This window comes from Nothoprocta perdicaria, unplaced genomic scaffold, assembly GCF_003342845.1.
Source record: "Nothoprocta perdicaria isolate Ctin4 unplaced genomic scaffold, notPer1 scaffold_11, whole genome shotgun sequence".
NCBI classification, from domain to species: Eukaryota; Metazoa; Chordata; class Aves; order Tinamiformes; family Tinamidae; genus Nothoprocta; species Nothoprocta perdicaria.
The window spans coordinates 7,220,053-7,230,512 of record NW_020454205.1 but is presented as its reverse complement, the minus strand read 5'-3'; the positions used below and the strand labels follow the sequence as shown (position 1 = coordinate 7,230,512).

General features: G+C 48.6%; 1 protein-coding gene across 1 annotated transcript; it reads left to right on the top strand.

Annotated features, from left to right (window-relative positions):
* Positions 1-1,530: 1,530 nt before the first annotated feature.
* COPS8 (COP9 signalosome subunit 8) lies at positions 1,531-10,086 on the top strand. The gene is made up of 8 exons (XM_026049114.1): positions 1,531-1,641; positions 3,609-3,679; positions 4,241-4,289; positions 5,237-5,369; positions 6,344-6,451; positions 6,902-6,964; positions 8,097-8,138; positions 9,408-10,086. Exons 1-8 carry the CDS (start codon positions 1,564-1,566, stop codon positions 9,485-9,487), a joined length of 624 nt encoding a protein of 207 aa, XP_025904899.1. The 5' UTR covers positions 1,531-1,563; the 3' UTR covers positions 9,488-10,086.
* Positions 10,087-10,460: the final 374 nt, after the last annotated feature.

The following is a 10,460-nucleotide window of genomic DNA, read 5'->3' as shown; positions in this document are numbered from 1 at the left end:
CATGTTTCTGCTCTCCCTGGGACAGGGAGCCGAGGCCTAGGCACGGCCCGGTGAGGTGTCACCGCTGGGGGTGACACTGAGGTGTCAGGCTGCTCCGTCCCGGCAGCCTCGCTCGCATCCTCATTTCCTCATGAGTTTCCCCTTTTTCCAGGCGCCCAAATGACAAATTCCTGTGGGGACACCAGTGAGGACGGGCATTGGTGGCCCCTGGGCGAGGGGAGCCCCCAGGCCCGGTGGCCCCGCACCCCGGGAGGGTTTCGGCCCTGCCGAGCGCGGCCTGCGGTGCTCGGCGGCGGCGGCGGTGGGTGCCCTCCCGCGGCAGCACCCCAGGGCCCAGCCCCGCTCTGCGCCCCGGCACCGGCACGGGCACACTGGGGAGCACTGGGTCCCTGTGCGGGAGCACTGGAGCACACTGGATCCATGTGCAGATGCACTGGCTGGATGCACGTGCACACTGGGGTGCACTGGATCCATGTGTGTGTGTACGGGGCACACCGGATGGATGCATGTGCACACTGGAATCCACTGGCTGGATGCGCATGTACACTGGGATGCACTGGATCCGTGTGCAGGTGCACTGGAAAGGTGCATGTGCACATTGGGACACACTGGATCCCTGTGCGGGTGCACTGGCGGGACACGTGCACACCAGGACACACTGGCAGGACATGCGTGCACACTGGGATGCGCTGGTGGGACACACGTGCACACTGGCAGGACACGCGTGCACACTGGGATGCACTGGTGGGACACATGTGCACACTGGCGTGACACACGTGCACACTGGCGGGACGCACATGCACATTGGGATGGACTGGCGGGACACGTGCACACTGGTGGGATGCACATGCACACTGGGTCGCACTGGCGGGACACATGTGCATACTGGGACACTCTGGCAGGACACACGTGCACACTGGTGGGACGCACATGCACACTGGGATGCACTGGTGGGACACATGTGTACACTAGCAGGACACATGTGCGCACTGGTGGGACACGTGCGCACTGGGTCGCACTGACGGGACACATGTGCACACTGGTGGGACGCACATGCACACTGGGTCGCACTGGCGGGACACACGTGCACACTGGTGGGACGCACATGCACACTGGGATGCACTGGCGGGACACACGTGCACGCCGGGGTGCGATACGCTGCGTACTGCACATTTACATTTAAACAAACTGTGTGTTCGGCGCTGCAAAACGTGACAGTGGAGCACAAGTGGGTTTGTCTCGTGGGGGGAAAAATGGGGAGAAAAGATAAAGTTCCCGCGGAAATGAATTTCTCCCGTCCCTACTCGCCCCGCCCCTGCTCGCCTTGACCACGCCCCCTCGTCATGACCACGCCCACCCCAGCTAGCCACGCCCCTCCATCTTTGGCCACGCCCTCTCATTGGCACCCTCCCCACCCGCCTTAGCCCCGCCCCTCAGTCCTCCAGAGCATAGCGGGCAGGGGGCGGGGCTCCGGGGCGGAAGTGACGCGCTGCGGCGGGACGGATGTGACGCGTTGCGGCGGCCGCCTCCTCCTGCGCGGGAGGCCGTGCGGCCGGGGGGAAGATGCCGGTGGCCGTGATGGCGGAGAGCGCGTTCAGCTTCCGCAGGCTGCTGGAGCAGTGCGAGACGCAGGAGCTCGAGGTGCCGCCGGGCCGGGCCGGGCCGGGGCGCGCGGGGCTCGCGGCGGGGCTGCNCTCTGCCGCCGCGGGGAGCAGCGCGGCGGCCTCGCCTGCGAGCCAACTGGGGGGCCGGCGAGGAACAAGCCGCCTTTCACGTGCTGCCAGCCGCGGGCACTCGGGGCGCCCCTTCCCTCTCGCCTCAAAGAGGCCTTTGTCACACGTCCTGTGCGCCTGGCCCGGGAGCCAGAGGCGCTCTTGTTATTTACCGCCCGCCTCCCCTTCCTCTCCCTTCCCCCTTTTTTATTTTTCGCCGTTCAGCGGCGGCGAGCGGAGCGCCCTGCTGCCGCCCCCCCCCAACCGTCGCCTCCCCTAACGGCCGCCGCGCGCCCCCTCCGCGGCGCCGCAGGCCCAGCCCGGCGGAGCCCCCCGCCCAGGCCGGGCCGGGCCGGCGAGGAGGCAGCGGGCAGACAAAAACGCCAAGCCCGCAGCGCTGCCGCAGCGGCCCCACGGCCGCACAAAGGCGGCGAGCCGGGCACAGCATCCCCGCCGCCTTCGCGCATCCCCGCGGGCGGCGCCGGCGCCTCCCTTACCTGGGGCAGCTCCGCGCGGGGCTGGCGGCGGCGGCGCCTCTCTCACATCCTCCTCCTCATGCCCCGGCTCGGCTCCGCCGCAGGGGATCCCCCCCCCGCCCCGCTGCCCACAGCGGTGACAGCGGCAGCGACAGCGGGCGGCAGCTCCGGGCTCCCGCTCCGCCCCCCGCCCCGGAGCGGCTCTGGCGGGCGGAGGCAGGGAAGGAGGGCGGCACGGGAAGGGCACAGCCGGCGGGGCGGCTTTGTGCGGCGGGCAGCGCCGCAGCCGTGCGGGCTTCCCCCTCCCCGCCGCCACGAGCGGCTGCTGCTGCTGCCTCCGCTCCGCTCGGGCGAGCGCTGCCTCCCTCCCTTCCTCCCTCCCACGGGGCTCCTGACAGATGGCGCAGCCGCCGCGGCCGCACGAAGCCGGGAGCCGGCACCCCCCTCCCCCGCCCGCCGCGCCCCGCCGCGGGGGCGGCTCCGGACTGACAGCGTCGCCCGCCTATGGCGAGGCTCGGCCGATTAACGCCCCTTAATTCGCCGCCGGGGTCGGGCTCGCAGCGCTCCGCAGCGGGTGTAGTCGGCGCGGGGTTGTTGTTACCCGGAGTAATCCGGGGAGCGCTTGCTCAGGGTGCTGTAGTCGTAGGTTGGTAATAAATCCTGGAGAAACGGTGGGAAGGGTGGTTGGGGACGGCAGTGTCTGCTCAGTGGCACCGCTAACTGCCTGCTTTGGGCTTGGGTCAGCCTATAAATCCACACATAAGCAGACCAAATAGCTGCCTAATTGGCTTCCCGTGAGTGCTTGCTGCACGAGTTCTTCATAAGTTGTTGAAAGCTTATGGGAAATCTCCCCAGCTTTTAAGCAATTATGAGCTTTCAGAGTTTTTGTAGTTGTCTTGTAATGCCTCTTTGCTACCTGTGTGCTTTGCTTGGTCTGCTGGAGTGCTATTAAGGTCAAAGCCGGACTGGTTTTTGTTTAAGAAGGGCAGTTCAAAGCAACTTTGAAAGGAGGAGCTTTGCCCCTGTGGAGTGCCCTGGGCTCCACAGGAGCCCCGCAGGAGCGGGCAGAGGTTGAGCAGAACGTGGTGGGGCTCCTGTGTGCCAGGCCCACCCGGGGGTGGGGAGATCCCAGTGGGATGGTCTCCGTCGGAATGAGCTCTAGCAGTGTCGTGACGGATGTTGTTTGTGCACAGAACATAATTCAGCTTTCTAAGAAAAACTTCTGGCGTGTTCAAGTTACTTTTCACCTTAAGATACAGCAGTTATGGTGCTCAACTGTGATCATTTGGCTGCAGCCATTATCTGATGTGTAAAGCAGCATTTCTCTTCCCTTTCGCATTGGGTACAGCTGCTTGGTGTATGTGTCTTGAGATGCCTCGCTTTTCAAGTCTGTAACCAAACTACTGTCCTTGCTTTTAAGGCCCCTGGAGGGATTGCGACGCCCCTGGTTTACGGCCAGCTTCTAGCCTTGTACTTGTTGCATAATGACATGTAAGTGGTTTTTATGAACCTTTAACTTCAGATACTGAATAATATATTGATATTAAGCTCATTACCAGAATCCTGGCAACTCTAGATCAATCTGTTGGACTAACAAAATACACTTAGGGAATGTTATGTAAAAATAAATGTAGGTAGAAACAAACAGTAAGTCTTTCACTTTATTTTCTAAGTGTAACTGTCATCCTTTACTTTTGCCCTTGCCTATGCTTTTAGGGAAGCATACTTTAGAAAGAAGATTATTTAAATAGTGAGAGTGGCTTTTGTGGAAGGCACTGAGTGCTCCCATGTTTTGCTTTGTGCCTTTCTAAGGCTGTTTGGTCTGAGTGTCACTGTGCTGCTGCTTGTGGCTAGAGATACTGCAGGACAGCTTTAAACTTTCTAAGGTAAATGTGAGGGACACAGGTTGTACTTTAGACATAGAAGGAGGTTTTTGAACACCCTAAACACTAAAGCTCCGGATTTGTGACGAGTTACAGCATCTGAACAAACCTTTTGAAGTCTCTTTGCAGCAGACATTTGATTACAGAGAAGTTTTTTTTTTTTTTTTAGGAATAATGCACGATATCTTTGGAAAAGAATCCCTCCTGCTATTAAGTCTGTAAGTACTTTGTAAAATGCCTTTTGAATCATGTGAATGCCATCTCATCTAAGCTTGCAGATGGCTTTTTCCTCCAAGGAGTGTGTTTGATCACTGATTTGGGAATCAGTGCTGTGCTATAAAGCACTTGCCCAGCAGATGGCACGCCAGCCCTTCTAAGATTTAGTGCAGTTAGGTATTTGTCATCTCTTTCCCTTTCCAAATTATCTGGCAAAAAAGGGATTCAGTAGATCAGTGAGGCTTTTGCTGGGAGGCTTCCTCATAGTGTAGTCAGCTGAAGAGAGAAAATGGCTCCCTTGGAAATGAAGAAGAACTTCAGATAAGTTACAGCTTGAAATAGTCTTTTTTAAGGCACATTGTTTTTTCTTGATGAGTGCATGGTTTTGAGGTGCTTCTCTAGAATAACATGCAGCAAAGCAGAAGGAGTTCTTAAAACTAGCAGTGGCAAGCAAGTTATAGTGTGAGTATGGCACCTTACTGCATGAGGCATGTGGTCAAGTGTTCTGGTATTTCAAGCCAAAAACTCTTTATTGTGCAAATAACACCAGTGCTGTAAGGTGTAAAGCCTCTGTGTTGAGATGTTTATCTGTGAGGTGAGAATTAGCTATGCCTGTGTTTTTGCAACTTCAGCACAGAGTCTGAGTGCAAATTGTCCTCTACTTTGGCCAGTATGCCATCTGTATTTGTACCTCTGCCAGGTGAGCAGAATTCCATTAAACTCCGTTGACAGAGCGGGAGAACTTCTGGCAGGAGGGTGGAAGAGGGAGTGTGCAGCACTGACAGCTGCTAGAGCAGCTAGAGCTTGTCTGCTCCTCTGATACCTGCTTGGTCTGAATTCTGATACCTGCTTGCTGCTGCAGAGGAAGGGAGAAAATATGAATTTTCTACAGGATGGTCACTGTGGAGAATGCACAGTTCTGGGCTAACTGGTTGTTTTTTCACTCTAGGCAAATGCTGAACTTGGTGCAGTCTGGTCAGTAGGACAAAGAATCTGGCAGAGGGACTTCCCAGGAATCTACACAACAATCAGTGCCCACCAGTGGTCTGAGACTATCCAGCCCATCATGGAAGCGCTTAGAGGTACAGCCTGAGCTCCTGTAGCCAGCGTGTCTTGAGGGAGTGCGGTGTGCTCTGCACAGACTGCTGCTTAGCACTGAGGGTAAAAGTCACCCTGAATATCACTGCCAAGTCTGTTTGAGATACCAAATGTAAATAAAAGCTTATCACCAAAAGTTCCCAAGCATAGATTGAAATGCTTTTGCTTGTGCATATGTGATGACATTCTTTTGTATTGCAATGTCATGTCAAAAATATTCAATTCTGTAATGCCAAAATAGATTATTATTATCTAGTTTTTGAAAAGGAGTCTAGGGAAGTTGGCTTGGCATTTCCAAAAGCAGTACCAATTAAGGTCTAATTACTTTGATTTGACTTAGACCATTTTTTGGTTGTTAAGAGTGTGTAACAGTAACATGCAAGTAAATCTTCTCACTACTAGAGGGTGCTAGAGACTGCAGAAAAAAAGCTTGTAAGCGGTCATACAAGCCTTTGTATAACAATATGCTTTGCACAGCTTGAAGAAAAGAGAAATGATTTATAGATGCTGTGGTATCAAAGCAGCCATAGAGAATAGTTGCTGTGAACTAGAATTGCTTTCCTTCCATTAATTCTTATAGTTCTGAACTAGTGTAGAAGTGCAAGCTTTTCTCGGGCTGTGACTCGAGTGTTGAGTGCTGTCAAAGCAGTGTTTCCCAAACTGTGGTTTACGTATTGGCAGTTGGACCAGGCTGCTGCAGACTGTGCTTGGAAGTCCCCCCCTGCCTCTGAGGAAGGGTTGTCCTGGCACAGAGTGGGCTGTTGTCTCTGACTGTGACTGTGGTGGTTGAACAGACTGTGGGAAGGGAGGGGGAAACTGCTGGTCTAAAGTGTAAATGTCAAGGCCAGTAGTGGCTTTTCAAACAGATTTTTTTGTGTGCTGTTTAAACTGGAAATGTTTTCTCAGACTTTCTGGTTCTAGAGATATCATGCTACTGTGTTTATGGTGTTTTTCTTAGATGCAACTAGGAGAAGAGCCTTTGGTCTGGTTTCTCAGGCATATACCTCAATCGTTGCAGATGATTTTGCAGCCTTTGTTGGGCTTCCTGTAGAAGAAGCAGTGAAAGGTATTTTGCATTTATTTGTTGTGTAGTTTTTTCTGCAGAGAGCTGGGAAAAAAGATGTAGCTGTAAATGATTGTAAAAAGAAACTATAATGAAGAGAAATGATGGGATAATAGAGATAATGGCTGAATTTTGAATGAGTGTTTGATCTTTGTTTTGCCATATTTACTACTGCAAGATAGTAGTAAATATCTCTCTAAAAAGTATTGAGGAATTTCAGCAATGAGGAATGTAAAGGTACATTTGAATTAGTCTTACGTGTTACTACTTTCATGAGTTTCATTATCGAAGTTAATGTGCAAATGTTTATCAGAAATAGACTGTGAACTTGCGGCGTGTAGGTAGTGTACTGGGATACTTTTCTACTGGTCTTAGTATACAACTTTATTTTGCATATCTAGCAAATGTTACAAGGTTAGTTTGTTCTTACAAATGTAACAAATGCCTTTCCAGGTGTCTTGGAGCAGGGCTGGCAAGCGGACTCTTCAACCCGTATGGTAATGCCTAAAAAACCTGGTAGGTGGAGCTGCTATTTCATGATAAGTTGAATTTGGCATTTTCCAGTATTTCTGGGTTAGCTTAATTAAAGTTATACTTAATACTTTTTCAGTTACTATTACGCATAATTATGCAGGTGTTAAATGTGGAATGTTTGTGAAATGTGAGAAACACCAGTTTTAATTTGGTGTTACAAACATTAGAGAGTAAACCAGATCCCCCATTACCATTTGAAACAAAAGCAGACAGGATATGCTATAACTTTTGCTGCTCCTCCTCTGCTGCTGGCTCTGGTTCAGTGGAACAGAAGTTGGATGACCTCAAATGACATATCTAAATTTATTAAAGATGAGTAAAAAGTACCACTTTGAACTTGCAGACTTTTTTAGGAGAAGCTGAATTTTTTTAAGCAGGTATCTAGGGGGTCTTTCTGTGTTATGAAAGGTTATGTTGTTGGTATAATTTGCTTTTAAAAACTTCCTTTTTGAACAGTTATAGTGGTGCTAAAATCTGTTACTACAAAATTCAGCCTGGAAAATGCAGTATCTCTGGCTGTTTTCTCCTTGAGATAAAATGAAAATGTTAAACTCTGAAGGCAGAGATGAAATGACCATCCTTAAATTCCAGAGTTAAGCTTTGGAAGGAGGAGCCAGGCTCTCCTTCGTTCAAAAGTGCAACATCTATTAGGCTGAAAAAGAAGAAAGCCCTAATGTTTGTATGGGCAGAACTTTGAGGTTTTCGGAGCCCAGAACATGGAATTAAACGTGCTCCAGGCAAGGTGCTGAAATTCATTTCTCAGGGGCGTGTTACCAACTGAAGTTCTGAGCTGTTGCTGCTGATCAGCTTTTTTCATAAGCTGGTTGCAGAATATTGTGCTTACAAGTACTTAGAGCTAATTGCTTATGGTTGTTTTCCAAAAGTGCATGGAAGAACCATCACTGAAACGAATGAAGGAGGCAGGAGGCCTCTTAGCTCTGAAGCTGCGTGGCTAACTTCCTAAGCCTTAAGTTTTCCTGCCTATTTTAGCTATGAGGTTAAAACATGGAAAATGAGCAGGCTAAATTTTAAATAGCTTATTAGTTTTGGTGTGGCCATATATAAATACTTAAAATTGTTCCACTAGGCTAATTTCTTATTGTTTTTTCTTCAGGTGCACTGGAAGCTTGCTTTAACAGATTTATTCCTTCTTCAGGTACTACTTGTTTCTATATAAATCTATCTGCATATATTTAACCCTTGCATGACTTGAACATAAATAAACTTTGCTGACACTACAAAGTAGGAAGGGGGTCATAGAAATATCATTCCCATCCCACCATAAGAAGCCTCAGTCAGATGTTACTTATCTTGCTTCTTCCTCAGTTGTCTTTGTCACAGATAGGAATATGCCCGTGAGTCCTGGGTTCTTAGGTACAGTAGAGAGCAGGTTTCAAAGCAGGGGCTGGCAGCCTCTGGAAATGAAGGATTTTTCTTGGCCAAAACTTTTGTCCTAAAGGCAAATAAGCGACTCATAAAACACTTCTTTCACAGGGAAAACTTCAGAAAAGCATCTTCTGCTTTTGCCACCCTTCCTCAGAGCTCCACCATAGGTTAAGCTGTAATGTTTTTTCATGCTGATGCTCAGAACCCTGTAGTCTCCAGGTATCAAAGTAAGATAGTGGTACTAAGTCCAAACTGCTGGTTTGCAGTGCCTAATAAAGATGCCCCTGTTGTCTTCCACCCCTGGGAGGCTTAACTGCAAGCTGTTTTGAAGAGCCAGGGTTTTGCTTTATGAAACTCTTCTTTTAAGTGTCAGTTTTCTATCTTTCATGTTTTTGGACTGCATTTAGTGTAATTATATTCTGGATATTAAAGCCTGTTGTGTTTGCAGGAAGAGTAAACAGTTTCCCTCGTATTTTATTTCTGGCTTTAAGTCCTGACTTAGCTCCCTGTTATAGTCACTTGCCTCGCAACCTTTCCTTAAGGTCTCGAGTTATCTGTTTGTATAAGATCCAGCACGTGCACTGCTGTCTCCTGCAACCTGCACAGTTTTCTGCTGTGTTTTGTTAGCCAGATCATCTGGTAGTTATATTTTCAGTGTGGGAACTTAATGGAAGGATACAGCAAAAGAGTTGCAGGAGCTTTTCTGTTGAGATGCCGTTGCTTTCACTTTTTCATTATTTACAAGAACTCCTTGTACTACAGATGCAGCATATGCCAATTTGGAAGGCTGCTGAAAACTGGAATTTGATAGAAACATATCCTATATTAGCAACTCTTAGTCTAAATGTGAATAGTAGAAAAGTAGTCTGGTTGCCAAGCCTGTAGATAAAGGAGGGCAGGGTTAAGAACTGTCCCCATGTCTTCAAGCATGAGACTAATAATTAGTCTGCATTTTTTTCCGTACTGGCTTGCTGGGTGGTGCCAGGCACTGATTTGTTTTCTTATTTTCATTTGTGTTGTGTGTTTGTTTTCTTTGTAGAACCTGCTCCAGTTCCTCCAATTCCAAATGAACAACAGTTGGCCAGATTGACTGACTATGTGGCTTTTCTTGAAAACTGATTACCCTGCTCCTGTGTTCAGAACAACTTGGGAATCCTGTGTACTGACGGAGTTCTAGAAATCTAAGACTTATTTTGTTTCTGTTAAATGTTGCAGCATCCCCTATTGAAATATGTAAAATATACAGTGTATTTTATCTAGTTTGTTTTGCCAAAGCCAAGTTAGTAATTGAAAAAAATCCATTGACTCCTGTAATATTTATTTGGTAGGTACACAGCAGTATTACATGGTAAGTTTTTTTTATTGACTTGTAGCCTAGAAAGGCATGACTTTTTTCAAGTATATGAAAAATGCAAAAGAGGAGCTTTGAATATTGAAGCAGGTTAACTGTGTTTGAGGGATTTGTGCTGGTGGATTGCTTGGTTCTATTGCAAGTAACTGCAGTATCACAGGTGAATTGCATCTTGAATGCAAGTGCAAAGAGGGCAAGACTGTCTCACCTGTATCTGTAGAAAGGAAACAGTGATGTAACAACTTTATATAAGAAACCAGTTTGCAGTAACTTTTTGCAGGTTTGTTTTTTGGTATTTTGATAACTTTCTCGCTTGTTTTTCTGGATTGTTAAATCTTTCTTGTTTTGATTGAATTGAGAAAATTCTTGGGTTTTTTTTTTTTTTTTTTTTGCAGCACAACATTGTGTAGGGGGCATCTTAAGGATAATTTTTAGAGTTATTTCAGGAAGGCAGAGATTCACTTTGAGAAAGCACTTTTATTATTGAAGGCTGTACTTTTGAGTGATTGCACGTTGGACATCAGATATTTTGCTTGGTAACATTATCCCTTCCTCAAGGCTGTCATGTCATGGTTCTCAAGTTCTCTGGGCCAGGGTCTACCAGAAGCAGCTCTGATCTGTCTTGACTTTCTGAATTACCTCTGTCATTGGGAAGGAATTTAAAAATTAGAGTAGGTGTCCCGGAGTAGAAGCCAAACAGGATGGAGATGATATTTTATGCTGTTTTTTATGCTGCAATGT

Coding starts and splice junctions, on each gene's coding strand:
- COPS8 (XM_026049114.1), top strand. CDS start 1,564: ATGCCGGTGGCCGTGATGGCGGAGAGCGCGTTCAGCTTCCGCAGGCTG. Junction 3,680..4,240: donor TACTTGTTGCATAATGACAT/GTAAGTGGTTTT, acceptor TTTTTTTTTTAG/GAATAATGCACGATATCTTT. Junction 5,370..6,343: donor CATCATGGAAGCGCTTAGAG/GTACAGCCTGAG, acceptor TGTTTTTCTTAG/ATGCAACTAGGAGAAGAGCC.